This window comes from Periophthalmus magnuspinnatus, chromosome 4, assembly GCF_009829125.3.
Source record: "Periophthalmus magnuspinnatus isolate fPerMag1 chromosome 4, fPerMag1.2.pri, whole genome shotgun sequence".
NCBI classification, from domain to species: domain Eukaryota; kingdom Metazoa; phylum Chordata; class Actinopteri; order Gobiiformes; family Gobiidae; genus Periophthalmus; species Periophthalmus magnuspinnatus.
The window spans coordinates 3,678,327-3,702,128 of record NC_047129.1 but is presented as its reverse complement, the minus strand read 5'-3'; the positions used below and the strand labels follow the sequence as shown (position 1 = coordinate 3,702,128).

At 39.2% G+C, this 23,802-nt stretch overlaps 4 protein-coding genes across 4 annotated transcripts; 2 read left to right on the top strand and 2 right to left on the bottom strand.

The window, feature by feature from the left end:
- The first annotated feature begins 104 nt into the window (after nt 1–104).
- uck2a (uridine-cytidine kinase 2a) lies at nt 105–9,914 on the top strand. The gene is made up of 7 exons (XM_033992111.2): nt 105–286; nt 2,362–2,521; nt 2,812–2,908; nt 5,725–5,867; nt 7,534–7,631; nt 8,866–8,914; nt 9,781–9,914. Exons 1-7 carry the CDS (start codon nt 191–193, stop codon nt 9,912–9,914), a joined length of 777 nt encoding a protein of 258 aa, XP_033848002.1. The 5' UTR covers nt 105–190.
- An 820-nt stretch (nt 9,915–10,734) lies between these two features.
- aatf (apoptosis antagonizing transcription factor) lies at nt 10,735–14,200 on the bottom strand. Its single transcript, XM_033992110.2, has 3 exons — nt 13,791–14,200; nt 13,000–13,184; nt 10,735–12,369 (listed from the first exon to the last, which is right to left on the bottom strand). The coding sequence occupies exons 1-3, from the start codon at nt 14,140–14,142 to the stop codon at nt 11,284–11,286; spliced, it is 1,623 nt and encodes a 540-aa protein (XP_033848001.1). The 5' UTR covers nt 14,143–14,200; the 3' UTR covers nt 10,735–11,283.
- A 1,025-nt stretch (nt 14,201–15,225) lies between these two features.
- magoh (mago homolog, exon junction complex subunit) lies at nt 15,226–17,044 on the top strand. Its single transcript, XM_033992109.2, has 5 exons — nt 15,226–15,404; nt 15,696–15,754; nt 16,361–16,471; nt 16,761–16,843; nt 16,923–17,044. The coding sequence occupies exons 1-5, from the start codon at nt 15,314–15,316 to the stop codon at nt 17,020–17,022; spliced, it is 444 nt and encodes a 147-aa protein (XP_033848000.1). The 5' UTR covers nt 15,226–15,313; the 3' UTR covers nt 17,023–17,044.
- Nucleotides 17,045–17,179: 135 nt separating this feature from the next.
- Nucleotides 17,180–23,597, bottom strand: cpt2 (carnitine palmitoyltransferase 2). The gene is made up of 5 exons (XM_033992107.2): nt 23,085–23,597; nt 21,193–21,273; nt 21,013–21,119; nt 18,919–20,223; nt 17,180–17,754 (listed from the first exon to the last, which is right to left on the bottom strand). Exons 1-5 carry the CDS (start codon nt 23,249–23,251, stop codon nt 17,426–17,428), a joined length of 1,989 nt encoding a protein of 662 aa, XP_033847998.1. The 5' UTR covers nt 23,252–23,597; the 3' UTR covers nt 17,180–17,425.
- Between the last annotated feature and the right edge of the window lie 205 nt (nt 23,598–23,802).

Genomic DNA, 23,802 nt, shown 5'->3' with positions numbered 1-23,802 from the left:
CTGAATAAATACACAAATCCATGCAACATCCATTTGTCCGCCACACGCCATCTTCCACGCCAGCATCATGCGCTTTCATCTTATTCCGAATGGGAGGAGCATGCACACAATCAACAGTAGCAGAGACAGACTAGACCACTGACGGACCAGACCAGTGACAGACCGAGGTGCAGAGCCGTGCGTATGCAGCATGGCCGGCGACAGCGACACAAAGCCGGTGGATACAACCGACAACCACCGGATACCCTTCCTCATCGGGGTCTCCGGAGGCACGGCCAGTGGGAAGGTGCGATCTTTAAATTTTGTTTCTATCACAAAGAAGAGGGTCCTTATGGGAGCCTATTGTGATGGGCTGTTTACGTTGTATTTTTTCTCACTCAAGAGAAAGCATGATGTAGGTCAACTCTTTTTTTCCATTAACATCCTGCTTAGTAGTTTTGGGTTTTTTTTAAATTGTTGTATTTTTATTTGTAAATTGATGATGGAGACACCGTGTCAAATCAGGTCAAGTATGCCACAATATGTCCCTCCAGAAAAGGGTCAAATGAATATCGGCTAATGTATTCATCTCATTCACACATATTGCCTATGGTATTTTCTTTAACATATGGACTCAACTGTAAAATGTTGTGAGGCAAAATGTATGTTAATGAAGACTTTATGTTAATTAGTGCCAGCTGTGCAGAAATTGGAAATTTTATTTTTTTTGCCATCACATATTTTTCAAACACATAGGCCTATATGTCTGCTTTAGTTAGGCCTATGCAGTACTAAAATTACTCTACAGTATACTGATTTTAGTTACAAGTGCAAGCATCACTTGCAGCATTGTCCAGGAATGGTAACCTACTTAGTGACACATTGCTCTTCTTTAACACCTTCATTTGGTGTATGTAGGCTATATTGTATTCAGTATAAATTTATGGTTACGATACAAAAACTCATTTTGGACACAATACTAAGTAAACGTATATCAAGTTGGTGGTGATACAAAATTAGAATGTATTTTTCAGTGCAAAATAGTGTTTTGATTTGGGTTTTTTTTTTGTAGTCTATGCAGTCTACTAGTTCTTAAGAAGCTCAAGACCCTTCTAAAACTATTCAAATTTTGTCCTTTTTAAGTCTTTTTTTTCTCATTATGATCGTTGAAATTATTTTGATAGCTTAGTAAACTGTAGTAGAATTATCACTTTTCTCCTTTGCTGTAATAAAACCGTGTATACAACTAATTTGTCACACATAAAAATTAGAGATGGACCAGTTTTTCTTATTTTCCTCAAATTATGATATTTAAATTTACTACAAACTCACCCACAGCCCTTTTTTTAAAATAAGGGAGCAGTTTAGTTATCTCTTCACATTAAAGTGTTATTCACTTTATTTTATGAGAGATGAGTGGATGTATTAAACTATCATACTTTTCTGTAGAGCAAAAATTAAGTGCACTTTGTCGAGCAGCTGGTTGGTTCATTCAGTGTGTGGGCTGTGGTTGTAGACAGTTGTTTGTGGGTTCGACTTCCTTTTGTTTGGTAGTTTCCTTCCAATTGAGTAACTGCTTATCGGACCACCTGCTCTCCAACAATTGTAAATATCAAATAGGCTATAACAAGTTTATCTGTTTCTCTGGGACATTTTGTCCCACAGCTGGCAGTTAAGATCAACACTGAATCTACAAATGATGAAAACAGACACACTTTTAGTTGCTTGTTGTCAACTTGAGTCTAGAAGTTTCAATTTTAAATTTTATCAGCCATGCATATCTCAAATTATGCAGGTTTGGATTAGCACAAAATGTAACTAGCTATTGGTTCACACATTTGCTGAAAGTTTAATTCAGAAAAAAAAAAACATAATTTTTTTTTTTATTAACAAGCCACTTATCTCTTGAGTAATTTATATGATTTTTACAGAAATATATATGATAAATGCTCTACTTGTTTCTGGTGAGTTGTATGTAAGGCCCTATTTATATTTTCTGCCATGCCAGTTTTAAAGGTGCCCTATGTAACTTTTATGGTGGGGCAAACACTACCATCTTATCTCCATCGATATGTTATTAGTTTGCCTGGTATGTTTCACAGTACAACATTATTCATGTTTATCTCACTTTTATTACATTGAATAAATGTATTTAATCATTTCATTTTTTTTAAAATTGCTCAAAATACCTTACATTCTTACTGTGAGTGACTTGGTGTTGTCACCTGCTTGTCTCCAGAGATGCACAAGTTAAATGCTAGCAAGGAATGACATCTGTATGGAGAGAAGCAGGTGGCAATCCCCCCACCAGAAAACTTGCATAGTGCATCTTTTAAATCATTCATTTCGGTTACTCTTTATTTTGTATGTTTTGTGGTACAGTCCTCCGTTTGCAGTAAGATCATGGAGCTGCTGGGACAGAATGAGATCGACCATCACCAGAGACAGGTGGCCATCCTCAGCCAGGACAGTTTCTACAGAGTCCTGACGGCAGAGCAGAAAACCAAGGCCTTAAAGGGACAGTTCAACTTTGATCACCCAGGTAAAAAAAAGAACATACTCAATGCTTCAAGATATCACCAATATCAATCATATCACCGATATCAATCATATCCACTGTTAATGGCATTGTTTAGTATCAATACTTTGAAAATATGCCTTCCCCGTCCTGATGCAGTGTAAACAAGGATAGTTCCAGTGGCACCCTGAATTGGTACTGGAGAACTAGTAGTAAGTGGTGAGGAGAAAAAATAACAAACATAGAATTTATGGGTGGCAGCATTGGTGGCGGGTGTTACATATGCTTTAAACCTAATGACTGTCTTTTTTCAGATGCGTTTGATAATGAACTCATCATTTCAACTTTGTGCGACATCAAAGCGGGAAAATCTGTTCACATACCAGTCTATGACTTTGTGAGCCACTCCAGGTAAATGTCTTAAATATGCTAGAAGATTGTAAGTGGGGAGTATTCAGACAATATTATGTAAATTTGATTACAATATTATGTATATTAATGCATTTAATACAATTGCAAGCCAAAATGCACTTAAAAGAAAAAAAACTGAAAGAATGAAAAACTGTAACAATCAGTTTTAAATGTTTTAAATAGATCTATGCAGATATTTGTTTTGTTTCTTTTTGTTTGTATTGTACTCTATTTTAAGAGGGCACTCATGAAAAAGATTCATTTTATGAATCTTTTAGAGACGAGCTTTTAAACATGATGAACTACTCTCTTCAGACAGGGGTCTTTCCCACTGCCTTTAAAGCTGCAGTGGTGAGGCCCCTGCTGAAGAAGAGCAATTTAGATTTTAATGATTTTAACAATTACAGACCAGTGTCTAACTTACCATTTTTAAGCAAAATTTTAGAAAAACTTGTTTTTATCCAGCTTAATTATTTTTTAAACACACAGAACATTCTTGAAGAATGTCAGTCTGGTTTTAGAGTAAACCACAGTACAGAGACAGCCTTGACAAAGATTTTAAATGATTTTAGACTAAGTTATGATTCTAAACAGGTGACAGTGTTGGTTCTACTGGATCTAAGCGCTGCCTTTGATACGGTAGACCACACTATTCTTTTAAACAGACTCAAACACCTGGTCGGCCTCTCTGGTACTGTACACAAATGGTTTACTTCCTACCTCACAGACAGAACATTTATGGTAAGCTTAGACACCTACTCCTCTCAGGTTCATAAAATCACATGTGGTGTGCCCCAGGGTTCCATTTTAGGTCCTATACTTTTTAACCTGTACATGCTCCCTCTTGGTGATGTCATCAGGAGACATGGAATCAGCTTCCACAGCTATGCAGATGGTACACAGCTTTACATCTCCATGTCTCCTGATGACACCAGCCCAGTGGATGCTCTTTTTAACTGTATTTTAGACATCAAATCCTGGATGGCAGAAAACTTCCTCCAGCTTAACCAGGACAAAACTGAGGTTTTAATCATCGGTCCTGAGGCCCAGAGAGAGAAACTTTTACCCAAATTACAGTCACAGTCTTTTAATCCATCATCACAAGTAAGAAACCTGGGCGTTATTTTTGACTCTGAGCTGACTTTTATTCCACACATTAAAAACATCACAAAAATTGGTTTTTACCATTTGAAAAACATAGCCAGAGTCCGTCCCATTCTCTCTCGGGCCAACACAGAGACGCTGATGCATGCTTTTATCACCAGTCGTATAGACTACTGTAATGCCCTGCTCTCTGGTCTTCCCAAAAAGGCGATTTCAGGTCTACAATTATTACAAAATTCAGCAGCACGTGTCCTGACTAAGACCAGGGGGCAGGACCACATTACACCGGTATTAGAATCCCTGCATTGGCTCCCTGTGTGTTTCAGGATCGATTTTAAAGTTCTTTTACTGGTTTTTAAATGTCTTAATGGTCTTGGGCCTTCTTATCTTACAGAACTGCTTTTATCCTATGAACCCTCGCGGCCCCTGCGCTCCTCCGGCAGCAGGCTCCTAGTCATTCCCAAAGTCAGGACACACACGCATGGAGAGGCCTCTTTCCAGTTTTATGGCCCCCGTCTATGGAACAGCCTGCCGGAGGACCTCAGGGCCGCAGAGAACATTCAGGTTTTTAAAAGCAGGCTCAAGACCCATCTTTTTAGCATAGCTTTTGATTAGTATTTATCATTTTAGTTTACTTCTCTATTTATTTAGTCTTATTTAGGCTGGCTAGTGTGTTTATGTTTTATTTATGTTTTATTTACTTGTTTAGTTTTGACTTATTTTATTATTTATTGATTATTTTATTATTTATTGATTATTTATTTTATTATTTATTGACTTATTTATTAGGTTTGACTTATTTTATTATTTTTAATCATTTTAGATTTGCCAGTGTTTCCTCTGAGGAGCCCTCTGCACCGGGAGCTGTGGTTGGCTGTGGCTGCTGGGCCCTGGCTCCTGGGCCCTGGAGGTTTGGTCTTGACCTCATCTCTTCTCTGGGCCCTGGGCTGGTGTCCTGTGGCTGTGGGTGACCCTGTTCCTGGTGCAGATGGTTCCTCTGGTGGCGCTCTCTCATCTGGTTCATCTTTATCCAGCCTGTTCCACTTAAACATATTTTAAATGAAACTGAGGTATTTTAACATGTGTTGAGGTGGGGGGTGGGAGTGTGTGTTGGGGTGGGGGGTTGTTTGGTTATGATTATTGATGTGTTGGGGTTGGGTTGTTGGGCTGTCGGGTGGCTGGGTGGGTTTGGTGGGTGGGACTGATTTTAATGCTTTGTAAAGCACTTTGTGTTACTTTTTTTTTGTATGAAAAAGTGCTATATAAATAAAGTTTGATTTGATTTGATTTGATTTTGATGAAAAAGATTCTGGTACTGCTATTGGGGTCTCTTTCTGTATAAAGAAAAAAAAGCATCAGAAATGTGTTTAAACTATACTTATACATTTAAAAGACATGTTTATTGTCAAACAATTGCAAGTACCAAAATATCACTTTAGCCTATTTGGAAGTTTAGAACATCAGGGGATTTTTTTTTATAAATTAGATTTTTAATCAGCAAGTTTTGCTGCATTTAAAATTTTTGTATTAAAACAAATATATTACATATACACATTTTGTATATCTTCAAAACATTAACAATATAATGCAGTTTATTTCATTGTCAGTCAAATACTTCCCAAAACACACGCAGGAGTCTGCTTGTGGATGGTCAGACATTATAATTGTGTGTAAGATTAGCCTTATTTGTGACCATATTTTTGGTGTTACAGGAAGCAGGAGACCGTGACTGTGTACCCGGCCGATGTGGTTCTCTTTGAGGGGATCCTCATGTTTTACTCTCAGGAGATCAGGGACCTGTTCCAGATGAAGCTCTTTGTTGACACTGACGCGGACACTCGCCTCTCTAGAAGAGGTACTAACTAATATATTACAATTAGCTGTAACATGATGACCACTGTCTAACATGTGAAGGCATCGTGTTCAATGGCATCATGACTAGAGAGCTTGGGATCAAACTACAAAAACTTGTCAAACATCTATAGAGATATATTAGCAAAGAACGATATCCATTCATCCATCCATTTTCTTCCCCTTATCTGGGGCCGGGTTGCAGGGGCAGCAGGCTAAACAGGGACTCCCAGACTTCCTTCACCCCGGACACGTCCTTCAACTCCTTTGGTGGGACCCTAAGGTGTTCCCAGGCCAGTCGAGAGACATTGTCCCTCCAGTGTGTCCTTGGTCTTCCCCCGGGGCCTCCTCTGGGTGGGACATGCCTGGAACACCTCCCTAGGAGGCGTCCAGGAGGCATCCTGAAAAGATGCCCGAGCCACCTCGACTGGTTCCTCTTGACGTTTAGGAGCAGCGGATCTATTCCGAGCTCCGAACCCGGTGGTGGACACCGGAAGTAAGGGATGCCGTCAGGCTGAAGGAGTCCTATTGAGCTTTGTTGGCTCTTGACACTCCTGAGGCAGCTGATGAGTACCGGCGAGCCAAGCATGCCACAGCTTATGCGGTCTCAGAGGCAAAAACTCAGGGTTGGGAGGAGTTCAGGGAGGGCATGGAGGACTATCGGACAGCCTCAAAGAGATTCTGGCAAACTGTCCAACGCCTCAGGAGGAGGGAGCAGTGCTTCATCAATTACAGGGGAATCGCACTCCACAACTTTCCCGGTAAGGTCTATTCCAGGGTATTGGAGAGGAGAATTCGACTGATAGTCAAACCTCAGATTCAGGAGGACCAGTGTGGTTTTCGTCCCAGTCGCGGAACATTGGACCAGCGCTATACTCTCCATCGGGTCCTCGAGGGCTCACGGGAGTTTGCCCAACCAGTCCCCATGTCTTTTGTGGATCTGAAGAAGGCATTTGACTGTGTCCCTTGTGGTGTCCTGTGGGGGGGGGGGTGCTCCGGATGTATGGGGTCCGGGGCCCTTTGCTAAGGGCTGTCCTGTCCTGTATGACCAGAGCAGGAGCCGTGTTCGCATTGCCAGCTGTAAGTCAGACCTGTTCCTTGTGTATGTTGGACTCCAAGGCTGTGCAGCAAAAAACAATATAAATAAGTAAACAAAAGAGCCAATAAAAGGAACAAACTGATAAGCTGATAAATACATTTATCACACTGTATTGTCAAAATACCTTTGAATGAATGCCAGCTTTAGTATCTCTATCTTTAGTAACAACTTAAATGCCATACTGTGAAATATTCCAATTACACACATTTCTGCTGCTTCAAATTTATGCATTCTTACTATGAGCAGGATCACCTTTCCACAGATCTGTAACATGGCCTGGTGATGTCCATTGCTTGTGAAATGTTTGATAATTCATAAGCAGTTATCCACCAGAGAAGTTGTATAGTGTACCTTTTAAGAATCTAGCTTCTCGTATGAGGACTTGTTTTTTTTTATTTTCTACATTAACCATGCATTCTCTGGTGAACGCTGGCAATGACGCATGCTGGGTAAAAATATTCTTTAACAGAAGATTCATAGATGGACTTGATTAATCTTTTAATTGAATTTGTACCAGAAAACTGTGGTGTCACAAGTGCATTTTTACAGTTTCATTCTTGCTCTTTTGTAGTTCTGCGGGATATCAGTGAACGTGGACGAGACTTGGAGAGCGTTTTGGCACAGTACATAACATTTGTGAAGCCTGCCTTTGAAGAGTTCTGTCTCCCTGTGAGTACATAAATATATTCAACCACAAAGGTTAAACACTTTTTTGTTTGTTTTTGATAGGCTTCACAAAGTTCCTGTGTTCATCTAATAGCATAATCTTGATAGCTATAGGAATGGGGAATATATCAGTTCCAATAACTCAGATATTGAGGTCCTCCGATTGCATATATGATACAAATGATTTTACAAAAATGAAAAGTTAATTTGTGATTTTTACTTCAACTAAGATAAAAGCATGGGCTATTGAAGCTAAATATTAGCATGTTCAAATATGTTATTGTCCACAGCAGTCCAATGTCATATCTGGATTTTAAAAAAATCCAAATTTAAGGGGGAGATTTTATTCATGAAAATTTCATCCTTGCCCTCAGTCACACTCGGGACTTCTACCAGAGGCCTGGAAGCTTGAGGGTTCTCCACAGTATCTTTGCTGTTCCTAATACCGCACTTTTCTGGACTGAGATGTCTGATGTTTTTCCTGGGATCTGTTGTATCCACTCCTCCAATTTGGGGCTCACTGTCCCAAGTGCTCCGATGACCACAGGCATCACTGATGCCTTCACCTTCCAGGCCTTCTCCACCTCTTCTTTGAGCCTCTGGTATTTCTCTAGTTTCTCGTGTTCTGTTTTCCTGACGTTCCCATCACTTGGTATTGCATTGTCCACCACAACGGCTTTGCTCTGTTGTTTATCCTAAACCACAATGTCCGGTTGATTCACCATCACCATTCTGTCAGTCTGTATCTGGAAGTCCCACAGGATCTTGGCTCCATCATTCTCTACTACTACCTTTTGGAGGTGTTTCCGACCTTGACCTTGGCTACAGTCCATACTCTACACAGATGTTTCTATGCACTAAGCCCACCATTGCAGTGGACACTACAGTACGAAATGATGGAAACATCAGGAAAAATGAACATGAGAAACCTAGCGAAATACCTGGGGCTCAAAGAAGAGTTGGAGAAGGCCTAGAAGATGAAGGCTTATTATACCTTTTATTATTACTCACATATTTTGCGATACTTGAATGTCAACCAAGACGCGTCAAACAGGCACACATTGATAGACTGGTATCATACCTGAACACCTATTGAGATGTACATTTTTGGCAGTACGTGTATTGCCCATACCGTGAATTCAGAACTTTCCTTCCCTCATTTTTAAACTATGGACTTTATACAGTCCTATCACTGAATATACCCGAACAACTCCTCACTGTCCCTTGTTTTTTCTAGACTAAGAAATATGCAGATGTGATCATACCAAGGGGAGCTGATAACATTGGTGAGTGACTATTAGTTTCAAGAAAAACTTGAAATGTTCACCATAATGGCTAAATAAGTGTGAGAAAGCGCTGTAGAAACTGGTGGCCCTACACTATTGTGAAGGCCACAGAGAGGAGACGGGAGACAAAGTGTCTTTAAGTACAACTATTAGGAGAAAATGTAAGAAAGTAAATGTAGTTCTGTACACACTTTCTTAAGTGGGTAACTTATTCCTTTCAGAAGTTACTTGATGAAAAAAAACAAGCTTTGTTTTCATAGCAAATAATGGCATCTAGAGATTGCTAAAACTAAATTATTAAACAATTATTTTAGCCTTTGTGTTATGGCTTTTTTCCAGCAGGTCCACATTTTGGTCTTTTTGTTTTTTAGGATGCAGACTTCTGTGTAATGTTTTTAAAATGGTTTTAAATTATTGATTTTATGACTAACTTAAAGATACCCTATACAATTTATTTAGTTGGGGGGTCCATCACCTGCTGGTCTCCATGGAGATAACGTTGCTTGGCAAAAAATATTCCACGGTCCCCACTATAATATTAAACTTTGATATGTCCAAAGAGACGAGCAGGTGATGCCACTAGGCCAAGTTATTTTTCAGATCTATGGAGATGTAACCCTACTTACCGGTAGTTTCTTTTAGAGAAAGTTTAATAGATGCAAGATGGATATGTTTAATGACATTTTATAGAAAATTGCCGGCACCCTTAAATTAGCCATGGTTGCTTTGAAAGGCTATAATTTATTGTACCAAAATCTGTATGTTAAGTCAATTACAGCATCTCTAGAGGAGGAGGGATGTATATTTAGGTATGGGGGAGTGATAGTGATTAGCTCTTTAACCAATCATATCCTTTGTCTGTGCAGTTGCAATAAATCTGATTGTGCAGCACATCCAGGACATACTGAATGGAGGTTTGACCAAACGACTGAATGGATGGATCAACAGTTATGGTACAAAAAAGCAACAGAGCATGGAGTCCAGCAGCCGGCCTCACTGAGCTAAGCCTGTGTGACAGAGGGCAGCACTCAGCAGCACGCGTCTCATGAGTTTGAAGACTTGTCACATGGGGCAAGAATTGTGCAGCAAAGATGATTTATTGAGTTTGGACTGAGTGAATGGAAAGGGGTACATTTACTGTACCTGATTACATATAGATGTGTTGACAGTTTTGAACATGAAGTCGAACCAACACTAGAAGCCTTTTTCTGAAACTGTTTTTCAAATGGCTGCCTCTGCCTCAGCACTGAATAGCCCAGTGCCTAGTACTACTTGAAGCTTCAAATATTCAATAATCCAGCAGTGCTCTCTCCGCCTTATTCAAGTTCACTCTGTGAGCCAAATGTAATGCAACACGCTCTGTGCAGCAAGGAGCAGTCAACAGATTGGGATTGTTCAGGTTAACTAGTAGTACTGTCTGTTTGCTTTGTCTTGTGCAAATCCAAGTTATTTAATAATGACACAACCAATTCTCACCTCAAATCAGTTATCTGACATTGTCGCCAAAGAATTGTGCAGTGCTTTTGTGTTTGATCGGAAAAGCATAGTTTATGTTAAACCACAACAGTGTTTACTTTGACTCAAACCTTCAGATGCAAGTAAAAAGATTGTTTAAAAGTAGAAAGTTAAAACATGTGGTACCTAGTACTGTTCTTCTGTTTCCTGTGTACATTTGTACATAATGTTCTCAGGTATGGTTTACTTGAGTTGTGCTGTTCAGAGAATTGTATTTACTAAATATGTTAAATATTGTCTTTCACTTTCCTCACTAAAGTAGAGGGCTTTTTGTCAACTTTCAAGAACTTAAAAAGAAATCACTTAAATGAATGCATTTATAAACAATATGATCATACTTGATGCTATTCTGCTTTTCTTTGTGGAAAATAATATGATTAAACAATCTTCTCTTCTGTCCTTTCTAACTGCATCAAAATATCACAATAACAAGCCTATTTTAATGGTATATTATCAAAAGAGTTGGTATGATTATAAGGATGACAATATGCAGGGGTGTAGCACCAAATTCTGGGCCCTGGACACAAATTCTTTGTGGACCCGCACAACATATTGTGGCCATTACAGACTTTGCACTGGACCCTGGGCAAACGGTACCCTTTACCCCGTCAACCTGTGTAACTAAAAACTTTTAATTCAAAATATGTCTATAAGTACTTTCCCATACTGTAAGGAAAGCTTTTTATTACAAAAAAATTTAAGCAAAGCTTAAATTTTTCCTGAGAAACAATTACAATGTTTATTTAAATCTCCATACTGCAGGAGAGATCCAGCTACTAAAGTGGGGTACCATTAGTTATGTCCATTTTTAATTATTAATTGAACAAAGTTAGAAGTTACAAATTCATCTGAGGTCACTCCCTGCTGGTTGAATTCTGTCCAAAAAGCCCTCTGTACAGTTCACTCTTTGCTTCATCCGTCATCGTACTGTGATCCACAGGAGCCATGAAGTTGACCAGTTTATTGTGAACGTGGTATCTGACCTTCCGCCCTTTACTTGCTTTGGTATCCACTTTCTTTTTTATCTTACTCCTCAGTTTCTGTATTGCCAACCACTGCCTGCCCATTGCCACTTGGTCATTGGGGTCTGGCTCGCTCGTCTTGCGTTCAATAAGCTCTCTCAATAACTGATGGTAAAAATCATCATCATCAAAAATGTCCTCATCTACGTCTTTGAGATGCGAATTTGTTTTTAGCTGTTTCTCCGACTCCTCTTTTACCATTGCATTTTCCAATGTGAACGCGCATTCTTTCTTTCCCATAACCTTATATTCTGATCGACGAATTTGCACACGCTTTATCAGTCTCTCTTTATCCATAAGGACTTGCTCAATTTGGGTAAGTATGTTTCTTTCAAATGCGCCAAAAGATTTGCTGGTTTTCCCCATGGTTAGCCTGGTTTTGTCATGCCACTTTTGGAGAGTTGCGTTCTGGTAAGGCGTGAATGCCGCAAAACGTTTGGCCATAAAACCTGGATATTTGGCCATTTCTAGTTTACGTTTTTGTGGCTTTTTATTTCTTTGTTCTACATCGCAATCGTCATCGCTTAGAATCTCTTCATCGCTTTGCTCTCCCAAGCTGATCGCTCTTGTATCCGCATTTTGTACAAGAAGTTCATCGTGTAACTCCAGTAATGATCTTTGTAGAGCTTTTAATGCTTTGTGCGAATTTTTCAGTGCACTGGCAAATTCTGCATATTTCTTGAATTCTGGCAAGGTCAAAGGTTGAGGAAGCTGATTGACTGAAACAAGAGCTTTCTGGAATTTGATTCGTCCTTCAAGAAGCTGGTCCCACAGAGCTAGTTGGTTCTTTACGGCTTTGCCTTTCTCTACTTCCTCATTGACTTTGTCTTGAGAAAATGTCTGCACAGTGGAGTTGTCATGGTCATCTAGCTCCTCAGAGCTTTCTTCATCATCATCTTCTTCACTTTCCTGTTCATCCTAAAAGAAATAATTAATTAAATTACTACAATGTAATCTAAATGGATAAAATAAAATATCCTTTCTAATTTTGAATGTAATTTGTGTCTTTTGTCTCAAAATTTTGTCTTTTTTCAATCTAATCTGTAAACAATAATATTATTATTATATTATTATACTATATACTCTTAGTATATAGTATAATACTAGTATAAATATTAGGGTTGTCAATAGAACCAAAAGTCAGATACTAATACATACTAAAACTAGTATGGAAGTATCAATATTGAATATAAAATCCCTTAACTGGATAGAATTTGACCTTTCCTGAACAGTTTCATCTTGAGTTTTGTCAAAACGAGTGTAAGAACACATGGTATAATAAACAGAACTATTATTTGGTGTTGAAAATTACAAGATACAACCCCAATTCTAATGAAGTTGGGACGCTGTGTAAAACTTCAAAAAATACAAAATACAATGATTTGCAAATCCTTTTCAACTTATATTGAACTGAATAAACTACAAACACTTATGCACATATTCACTCATTTTCAATTTGATTGGCCTCTATATATTCCAAGATAATTATTATGGTGTGTATTGAGGGTTACACTAACAATACCACTGCTACAACAAATAATATCTTACCTCCTCTTCCTCCTCCCCCTCACTCACTCCTAAGTCATCCATGCCCTCTGTCAGTTTGTGGAAGTCCACTCCTTTTGGAAAAGTCACTTCAGAGTCATTTAGATTGTCACCATCATCATTTAAATTGTTATCTTCATCTTTTTCTTGAAACTCTTCTTCTGCCTCTTCTTCCTCCTCTCCATCATCTTGGAAAGGACAAATGATTGATGCATTACTCATGTAGGCAAAACATGATTTTTTTTTTTTTTTTGCTTGAATTAAACTAGTATAGAAATAATGATAATAGGAATGAGACGACCACATATAATGTAAAATGTAAATTGTGAGTAAATATGGCCAAATCAAGTATGCTTACAATGTGCATAATGTAAATTTGTACATGCTTGCCTCCTTGAAGAGGTTATTGCTTTGCCTGGAAAGTTCCACAGTTTGGCATTAACTTATCTATCTCCATAGTTACAAGGCAAATCTGATAGGCAACCCTGCTCAAAGTAACGCCTGTGTTCCAAGGTATTTTTGAGCTATAAACCACCTATAGTACAGATGGAGGAGCAATGCTATTTGCCATACTGTGGAATATTCCAGGCAAAGCCACAACATATCCAGGCAGGTGGCAGACCCTCTCCTAAAAAAAAAAATCATAGTGCACCTTTAAAACATAATCTGCACTTTCACTTAGACCAGGAAGTTCACCCTCTAAGACAGATTTCAGAGAATACTGTTAGAATGTTATGTAGCTCATAAAACAGAAATTACTGACAACACTTAAAAAGGGAATGAATTTCCCTTACCATCTTCTCCTTCTTCACCCTCTTGCTCGTCATCATCTTCAACAGCTTCATCAACTTCTTCATCACCATCACCACCATCATCATCATCATTATTCTCGGAATATCCCATGTCCCGCATCAGTTGTTTTCTGGACACCGCTTTGCCCACATACCTCTTGTCCGTGTCTGAGAGCAGAGAGGCGGCGTGTTTCCTCAGGGTACTCGGTCTCCTGTCTCCATTGTCCTTTTCATCTTCGTTAAAATTTTCTATCACTCTGGCTTTCGTATCCTCGTCGCCATCATCTTCGGGATCAATAAATTTTGGCTGCGGATTAAGTAAATCTTCCAACTGTTGAGAAAATGAGCCAGACATGGTAAAAAGTTCTTCAAATTTCACACGTGTGTTGCTCCGGCTCGACACTTCTGCAGTAGACGGTTATGACGCCGGTAAAGAGCGACGAACTGTACCTTCGAATAAACCCACAATATTGTCTGTCAGGAAAATATGAAAAAAAAACACCCAAAAAAACCCAAAACAAAACAAAACATAATAATCAAGACCATTTGGTCAACAACAGGACAGGAATGGGTTAACCAGACCTACTAAACAAAGTTAATAACATTTTGATTGCCTACTGGCTGCCATTGTGCCTTTAGGCAAGACACTTGGTTTTCCATTACACGTACAATGTGATTACCTAATTATATTTGCCCAAAGACTAAGTTGTTTCTTGACATGTTTGTATGGCAGGCAGAGGCTTAATTTTATAAAGTAAATATAGAATTACTGTATATCTCCCAAACTACTTTACCTGGATTGTTCCACACAGTATGACATTAAACGGATCCATCTCCATAGACACAAGTAGGTGACACCACCAGACTAAGTGACAGGTAACATCTGTGGAGAGACAAGCCCTTTCACAACAGGAATCCATCCATCCATTTTCTTCCGCTTATCCGGGGCCGGATCGCGGGGGCAGCAGTCTAAGCAGGAATCCATGTTATTTAATTTTTTGTTTGTTTTTTGTTTGTTTTTTTTTTTTGGTCAATAAAAACACCTATAATTGAACATGTATATTACAGATTAGTTCAATGCCATTCTGCGGAACACAAGATATGTTTTATAGTCCACTTTTTAATGCCACTTTAAGATGTCTCTATAATCTCTCAGTCACCTAGATAAAATCCATAGCAAAACTGCAATGCTAGTCAAGGTACACTCAAAATTTGTGAGCAGAAACCAAAAAGGCTAATCAATAGAGTTAACACTTTACATATCATATTTAACACTTTTTAAAGTATAGCTACTGTATAATATATTTTTCCTACAAAAACTCTAAGTGCTTTTTTTTTTTCCTGGGATTGCACAAAAATAAACTGCAGACATACAAAATCCTGAGACAAAACTCAGGTACACGTCCCCTTTTTTGCCTGCAATCTTCAGCGCATGCGCACACTGTTGGCGTGGCTCCACCGTCGCTGCTAGCTTAGTTTTGTCCCGACGTGTTCGTGTAACAAAGATCACAAAGTTTACAGTGAACATGTCCACCAGCGATTTTTATTTGCGGTATTATGTGGGACACAAGGGGAAATTCGGACACGAGTTCTTGGAGTTTGAGTTCAGACCGGACGGTGAGCTTGTTTTGGCGGTAATTCATAGATGTTAGCTCCACTACGTGTTTGCTATGAGCTAACTAGCCAGCGGTTTATTGTAGGCCTCATTCGCTCTGTATAGTAGCTTTTACAAATTTCTCAAAAAATCGTTGTACAACGTTGTCAACAATACCACTGCAATGACTGCTTCAGCTGCATTGCTCAAATTTATGTGCACTAGTTGTTTAGGCCTGACTATACATTGCATAGGATGAATGATGATGAATGAATGTACACTACTATGTTCAACACTTCTTGTTTCATTTACAGGAAAACTGCGCTATGCAAACAACAGTAACTACAAAAATGACGTTATGATCAGAAAAGAGGTATTTTGATTTTTTTAATTTACCACCCTATATTGCTCAAGATTGACTCTTTAAGCCACGTTGTAATGTTTCATGTTTCATTAACACACGTTTGAATAATCCTTTATTATTAGTCTGTCTACATCTCCAAAGCTCAAAATGCTCTGTTTCACCTTGTGATGTCATTAAGTAGTAGTTTACAAGTTAATGGCTATGTGTTACCTTTTATTCAGTAAAGATTGACAATTCCAGGGCTGAAATTATCCAAATTATTCTAGTGAAGGTGTATGGATTTTAAAAACACAGTGGAGCACTTCCTGTATTACCACATAACATCACAAGGTGGAACAGTGTTTTCCGTTTGAGAGAAGAACGCTGAATATGCAAGGTTTGTGTGTTTAAATGCGTGTAGAAGAAGCAAAACAAAACTGGTATGTTTTGCTGGGGAAACATTAAAACATGGATCAGATCAGGTGGCGTACTATGAGCCCTTTAATCTAAACCAGTTTGGTTTATAATCATAGTGTAGTATTCTCAATTGAGAAAGGTAGTTGAAGCAGTTAGTCATGTCTAAGTCTGCACAATCTAATTATGAGGCTTTTTTGTTGTTACTATGTGTTCTTGCAGGCATATGTACACAAAAGTGTGATGGAGGAGCTAAAGAGGATAATCGATGACAGTGAAATCACTAAAGAAGATGATGCTCTGTGGCCGCCTCCAGACAGAGTTGGCAGACAGGTTTGTATATATTGTCAGTTCTGCATGTATAAGCAGAACTTATTCAAGGCTTGTGAAAATTAAAACGTTGCATATATCCTTTGTGTACATGTCAAACAATTTCACAAGTAATGCAACTCTATACTGTGATGTGTACATTTTGGATAAACATTACACGGATATAGTTTAGTGGGAACGGACAGTCTTGGCAGTGATTACTTTTTTTTTAGCAAATAATACCCCAAAATGCAGTCTCCATTACTCCTTTTTCCTCTCTTGTCAACACATATGTAATTTTTTTGTTTTATAGGAACTGGAGATTGTAATTGGAGATGAGCATATTTCATTCACCACCTCAAAGATCGGATCTCTTATTGACGTTAACCAGTCTAAGTGAGTAGTGTTATGGTGAAACTGCAAGTAACAGTAACGTGTTGGACATATTAAAATAACTTCCCTCTTCCCCTTCCAGGGACCCAGAAGGCCTTCGTGTGTTTTACTATCTGGTTCAGGATCTCAAATGTCTTGTCTTCAGTCTCATTGGACTTCATTTCAAGATCAAGCCAATCTAAGTGTTTTTATTTTCTGCTTAGTTTATGTGCTTTATCCATTCTCAGATCTGATTTGTACATTTGCCGTTGGTGGAATTTTTTTTTTTAAATACAATTTTGGAAAACATGCCTGTTTTGGTAAAGAAAACTTGACTTCAATTTTTATTTACAGTGTTGACTAAACACATTCACACCAAGTAGTAAGGCTGAGAAGTAATAATGATTTTGAATGACTGCTTTAAGATGCCAAAATCTGACAAGGCACTCTTTTGAACCATTAATCTACTGAAATCTAAATGCACAAAGAAAAGGTTACAGTACAGAAATCTTCAGAGGTAAACCTATACATTAATTTTCCATTCAAGATAATTAAATGGCTTAGAATACTGTATAATTTAAAACTCTTTTAGATTAGTTAGCTCAGTTAGCTCAGTGGCTTTCCTTCCAGAACTGTGAAAATATCCTCTAACGACTTGTGGACACACTGGAGGAACTCGTGCACATTTCGAGCAGGGTATGTGGACACGTTACAGCCGATCCAGTCATCATGAACTCCATAGCCCACCCCAAATCCATCTGGAACCACAGGCGCGAACCCCCCCAGGCCTACAGCGGGACTGGTGAGGGTGCTGGTGGACAGGATGTTGTGGTTAATGGAGCTGTAGGCTGGGTCTGTGTACAGGCTGTGCAGAGGCTGCCCTTTCAAGTTGGCCAAGTACCGCATGGCAAAGAGGTGGCGGTCAAAACCTTGGCCTGGGAGAAGAGTAACAGGTTAGAGATGTGCTTTACAATATAAAAGCTCATTATAGCTCAAAGATGGGAGTGAACAATTTAACTACAAGGCTAATTGTCTGTAATCCCTCAGTCGTCCAGGTCTGAGCCATAGGAGAGTGAAATTATGAGTGATGTTAACTTCTCTGTAACATCCAACTACAGTGGACTACATTACAGCAGCAGAAACGGCCATTAGAAACAACAAACTTACAGAGACAGAAGCTGATGATCTGAGGCTGAAACTAACAGCTGCACTGAGCAGCGCCAAACCTCCTCCCTTCAACATGACATCATAGAAAAGGAAGGCTCTCACTGGTCAACATTTTGCCAGCTGACAAAGGGAGATGCACCTCAATCTTGAACTCAGCTGATAACGAGGCTAAAGTGAACAGCCTCCTATGTGACACCACCACTTATGAATTACTCAAATGAGACGCTACTAGTGGGTACAAGAAGAAAATCATAGACTGCTTACAGAAGCTGGAGAAGGAGAGGAAGTCATTGATAGACAGCTGTATTACTGGCTCTATCCTGGTGACTCCATTCCTTGGAGCCTATAGCCTCCCAAAAATTCACAATGAAGAGGTCCCCCTCAAACCCATTATGTGTAGCACTGACTCCATCACATACTAAATACTGTCTAAATAACACGTATTTCCAGTTTAGAGGGAACTTCTACAGGCAAATCCGCAATTGTGCCATGGGCTCACCGGCCACTCTTATTATGGCTAACTTATGCTTTTCTTCTCATCTATTTAGACAAAAATGTTACATGCTGGGGCTTTAAAGCTATCATCTACAAGTTTATTGGATTTTTTGTTCACCAGTTGATGGCAGATGTGAAATCTGTTCCACCCTCCCCTCACCCGGCCTTTCTTCAGGCTCACCTGTGCTTGCTGGTCTTCCTCTGTCAGGATAAAGGTGGCACACTATCAGACTGCAGTAATGTAGATTGCACCGAGTGGTAAAGTGTAAGAATACAACAGGGGCAGATCTGCAAATCTATTTATAGATGGTAGCTTTAAGGTCTATATGTTCATTGTGCCCCGAAATAAGGACTAAACCAAACACCTAGTAGATTTAATTACTAATCAACAAACACACACACACTGTCAAAAACATAGGAACATTTGAAACACTGACCCATAGCTGCCTCCTTGGTGAGCTGCCCATGGTACTTGGAGCACTCATTTAGCATGGCCTTCAGCTCCTCCATGCTGTGCTTCCCTGGCTCATGGACAAAAGCGTGGGAGCAGCGTTTGGTGTGAATAGTGGCTGGCCTAATGGTCTCTGTACGGCCGTGTTTAAACGCTGCTGTACTACAAGACTCATAAGTGGCTACAGTTCGTCCATACTGCCTCAGAAAACCCATCTGAAATGCCAGCTGAGCAATGGCATCTGGGCTCAACTTACTCTTTTTCAACTGCTCTTTACCTCCCTTTTTAAACTCCATCGCATCTATGGTCAGCTTGGATACGGCCGCGTCAAAATTCTCCTTGGCTTTTTGGATACCGCTTTTCAATTCATCATCTAAGTTAAAGTGCAATCTTTGGACAGCTAAGGTGGAATCCACAGTGGCACGAGCAGAACCAGGATTCACAATGGGTTTTTCTGTTGTATCTTTGAAGATTTCATTTTGGAATCTGAGCACTGCCACTCCATCTCCCCAAGAATGCTCAAAATTGATTGCCGCATTTCCATCTTTGGCTACAATAATGCTGAAGGACTTGTCGTACCAGCGATTGCACCCATCTCCGTGAAGCATGTTGTGAGAAATGTGAATATGGTCCTTCATAGCTTCATCATCGAGACAAAGACAAAACAATGCACTGTCTACGGTTTGTAAAAGTCCTCCGTTGCCATTGGCGATTAGCTTCTCTCTAAGACTTGCCCACACGTTTCTATTCTCACTTGTTAGGACGCCAATCGGACTGGAAGGCACTGGGGTTTCATCTGACAAAATGTACTTCAAGTGGGAGTGAATCTCTGCCGGTTTCACCAAATTTCCATCGCGATCAACAATATCAAACACGTACAAGTTGCCTTTCCTCATAACTAAAAGATGTCTTCCTTTCTCATCTGTAAACAGCTCATCTCTTCCTTGTTTTGGCAATCTGGTAGAGTTGAAAAGGCGGAAATACTGCGACATGTCTAAAGGGTAGGCGTTGACCATGTAGGCTCCATACCAGGACAGCGAAGAGGGAACCCAACGGATGAACTTTTTGAATTGGTCTGTGTCGCTTTTAGCAGGGTTTAGGTGGAAGACTTCAGGTTCTAGTACTCCTGCTCGGAGTGTTTTCATGAAGCGTACGGCAGAGCAAACCATGTTAGTGGCACGAATAAGCTGATCGTTGTATTCTGGTTTGGGGTCGGGGTTGAAGGACATGAAGGGGTTATAGTTGAGGACTACAGAGTCCCGGGCAGAGAGGTACATGTCAAACCAAGGAGCTGGAGATAAAAATCTAAGTTAGTACAAATATGACTGTGTTACTATAATAAACACTTTTAAAATCTTGATTTTTTGAAATATCACAGTAATGATGGGACAGTAATGATAGGCTCCTCAAGCATTTGACCCGGCGCGCTTAAAATATAAGACAGTTTCCTCTATTTGAGAAATAATTTCTAAACAGACATAACAAATTTAATTTTTGACAATACCCGAAAGTAAGCCTTTTGAACCATCTCTGTAGATAGCAGGTACAACATTTACCTTAATTTGTATTCAGCGACAGGTCCAAGATTGTTGGTTGTTGTACATGATTTAATTTGTCCCTTATTATTTAATAGAGGCTATAAGTGACTGACATGCATACATAGATGGAATCATCATAGAATTTTACTGGACCCAATTTCACCTCTCCGCAGCTACTAAGGAATAGGCATCATATAGCCACAATATGACATATTATTTTCAAATGAGTCTCTTTTACTGAAGTTGTAGTAGGAGAAATGCTTTAACTTTCATAGACTCTCAGAATTGACCACATGATCCTTAAAGAAGTTGTAGTGAAGTCATTCTAATTTAAATAACTTTTCTCATACTCTCTCTTATTGTGTCATGACTCTTCTATTGCCTATCAAATAGTCAATGCAAACATTTGTCTGGCAAATGGAAGGCCGAGCTACCATTTATGTCCCACCTACTCATTTCAATGCTGATTTCTTAGATTTTTTTTTTTTTTAAATCACATCATACTTGTGTACATTTGTTTCTTAATAGAAAGGCATTTGTACCGGAGATGTAGCTCGTGTGCTTATTATTTTTGTCCTGGGCAACCAGTTCTTCATTCAGCTGTTTTCCCACTCCATTCTTGAAATCTTCTGCAATTTTCTCTGTGTTTCTGTAAGAAGAAATAATGGCTCATCAGAAGTGCTTGTTTTATAATTCATTAACTCACTGCTTTTCAAACTTACCTGAACTGGTCATCATCCAAAAGAGGTCTCTGAGCAGCTAAATATCTTCTAATAGTGTCCTCTAGTTTGGGTACTGGCAACCTAGGAACAACAAATTCAATTAATTTGACTGTGTCTAGTATTTAATGAATTACAATGAGCTCATATGATGGATTCATTTTTATAGACAGGCTCTATAAAATGTTATCATTTTATAGAGCCTGTCCTCCTTAGTTAGGGTTAGTGTTTGTTTAGAACTAGCATAAACTAATTAACTCTGTAGTCCAATTTCATCCCTGATTTAGGTCTAGTTTAGAGCTAGTCTAGAAAGCCACTATTATGAAAACCTTGACACTGGCAACAAAACAATGGGAAAGTTGAGGAACACTTAAAATACACCTGTTTGTAACATTCCACAGATGAACAGGTAAATTGGAAACAGGTGAGTGTCATTATTGGGTATATAAGGAGCATCCCCGAAGGGCTCAGTCATTCACAAGCAAGGATGGGGTGAGGTTCACCACTTTGTGAACAACTGCATGAGCAAATAGTCCAACAATCTCAACGTATTACAAGGAACTTAGGGATTTCATCATCTACAGTCCATAATATCATCAAAAGATTAAGAGAATCTGGAGAAATCTCTACACATAAGTGGCAAGGCCAAAAACCAACATTGAATGCCCATGACGTTTGATCCCTCTGGTGGTATTGTATTAAAAACAGACATGAATGTATAAAGGATATTACCACATGGGCTCAGGAACACTTCAGGAAACCATTGTCAGTTAACATAGTCCGTCGCTACATCTCCAAGTGCAAGTTAAAAGTGTGCAAAGTGAAAGCTATATATCAGCAACACCCAGAAACACCATCGGATTTTCTGGGCCCGAGTTCGCCTGAGATGGACTGATGCAAAGTGGAAAAGTGTGCTCTGGTCTGACGAGTCCACATTTCACATTTTAGAAATCATGGACATCATGTTCTGCAGGCCAAAGAGGTAAAGGACCATCCAGATTGTTATCAGTGCATAGTTCAAACGCCAGAATCTGTGATGGTCTGGGGATGTGTTAGTGCCCATGGCATGGGTAACTTGGACATCACATGTTACAACAGTGTGGCTTCGTAGTAAAAGAGTAAAAAACCTGTCTCCCATTGAAAATGTGTGGCGCAGTATGAATTACAAAATATGACACCGGAGAATCCGGACTGCTGAGCAACTGAAGTTGTACATTGTACAAGAATGGGAAAGGATTCTTCCTGCAAAGCTTCAACAATTAGTGTCCTCAGTTCCCAAACGCTTATTGATTGTTGTTAAAAGGAAAGGTGATGTAACACAGAGGTAAACATGCCCCTGTCCCAGCTTTATTGGAACGTGTTGCACACATCAAATTGAAAATTAGCAAACATTTGCATAAAAACAATAAAGTTCATCAGTTTGAAAATTAAATATCATGTCTTTGTAGTTTATTCAGTCCAATATAGGTTGAAACAGGATTTGCAAATCATTGTATTAGGTATTTTTTTGAAGTTTTACACAGCATCCCAACTTCATTGGAATTGGGGTTGTAAAACTCAGAGCTACTACCTGCATTTTTGTACTTTTCTTCTCAACTTTTTTCCACAAACTGCTGCTTAATTAATGTAAAGCTATGATTAATATTTGCCACAGGAACTATCCCATCAAACCAAGTATTAAATAGAAAAAAACAAATTGTCATATGCACTAAAGACTAAGCCCGTTAAGACCTTCGCCCTCTAGTGGTCAAGTCAAACAGACGCTATGCACTTTCACCTACATTCATTCAAACTCTCAAACCAACCTATAACAATCACTGTACTTTGCATATAGGATGGCAACGTTCAGCCAGTCATTTGCAGTGTACAATATGTGTATGGTTTCCATGTCTTACCTGGGCAGACTCTTCTGGTAATGCATGGACGGTACAACACTCCGATGCAGATATTCGGAATGTTGGCTGCTGTATTTCCGCCCACTAATAGTTACTGCTCTTGCATGTATCAAACTTCCACATTTCTCGATACAGCTGATGCTTTTCAATGATAGCAGTTTAGACATGTTTTCAGCTTTCCTCGTCAATCAATTTACCATCAGATAATACGCTTAATGCGTGGAAATCCAACTAGGTGACTGCAGACAGGAACCGCGTCTGAGATATCAAGGTAAGTATGCTAGCTACTGATTAGCCACAAAATGATTTACCTTGTTTAGCCAACCTTGTATTTGCAGACCGTGGTAAATGTTAAACAAATGGCACTTCTCGTAAAGGTATGTGCTGGAAATAATCATAACGCGTTACATTCGGTGGAATATCATTGTGGCATTTGAGCATTCAAGAATGAAGAGGATCCAGGAAGTAGAACCTTTAACATGTCACGTGACTACTTTAGTGGTCCAAACAAACACTGGTCATCTTTTTCAGAGTTAAGGCCCCATTATAACTCAATTTGATGAATTAAAATTATACATCTATCACGTTTTGTGAACATTAAATTATCAACCTATAGGTCTAATCGTAGGCTATGTATGTATAAAGATTAATAAGACAAAAAGAGACGTGTTTTTCGTAGTTGTCCCTGTTACCGGCAGAGAGCAGTAGTTCCTCACAG

Excerpts from the sequence above, each read along its gene's own strand:
- uck2a (XM_033992111.2), top strand. The coding sequence starts at position 191 with ATGGCCGGCGACAGCGACACAAAGCCGGTGGATACAACCGACAACCAC. Across the intron at positions 287-2,361 it reads GAGGCACGGCCAGTGGGAAG|TCCTCCGTTTGCAGTAAGAT; the intron begins GTGCGATCTTTA and ends TTTGTGGTACAG. Across the intron at positions 2,522-2,811 it reads GTTCAACTTTGATCACCCAG|ATGCGTTTGATAATGAACTC; the intron begins GTAAAAAAAAGA and ends GTCTTTTTTCAG.
- aatf (XM_033992110.2), bottom strand. The coding sequence starts at position 14,142 with ATGTCTGGCTCATTTTCTCAACAGTTGGAAGATTTACTTAATCCGCAG. Across the intron at positions 13,185-13,790 it reads GGGTGAAGAAGGAGAAGATG|ATGATGGAGAGGAGGAAGAA; the intron begins GTAAGGGAAATT and ends GTCCTTTCCAAG. Across the intron at positions 12,370-12,999 it reads AGGGGGAGGAGGAAGAGGAG|GATGAACAGGAAAGTGAAGA; the intron begins GTAAGATATTAT and ends TATTTCTTTTAG.
- magoh (XM_033992109.2), top strand. The coding sequence starts at position 15,314 with ATGTCCACCAGCGATTTTTATTTGCGGTATTATGTGGGACACAAGGGG. Across the intron at positions 15,405-15,695 it reads GTTTGAGTTCAGACCGGACG|GAAAACTGCGCTATGCAAAC; the intron begins GTGAGCTTGTTT and ends TTTCATTTACAG. Across the intron at positions 15,755-16,360 it reads ACGTTATGATCAGAAAAGAG|GCATATGTACACAAAAGTGT; the intron begins GTATTTTGATTT and ends GTGTTCTTGCAG.
- cpt2 (XM_033992107.2), bottom strand. The coding sequence starts at position 23,251 with ATGTCTAAACTGCTATCATTGAAAAGCATCAGCTGTATCGAGAAATGT. Across the intron at positions 21,274-23,084 it reads TACCAGAAGAGTCTGCCCAG|GTTGCCAGTACCCAAACTAG; the intron begins GTAAGACATGGA and ends TGTTGTTCCTAG. Across the intron at positions 17,755-18,918 it reads CACCAAGGAGGCAGCTATGG|GCCAAGGTTTTGACCGCCAC; the intron begins GTCAGTGTTTCA and ends CTCTTCTCCCAG.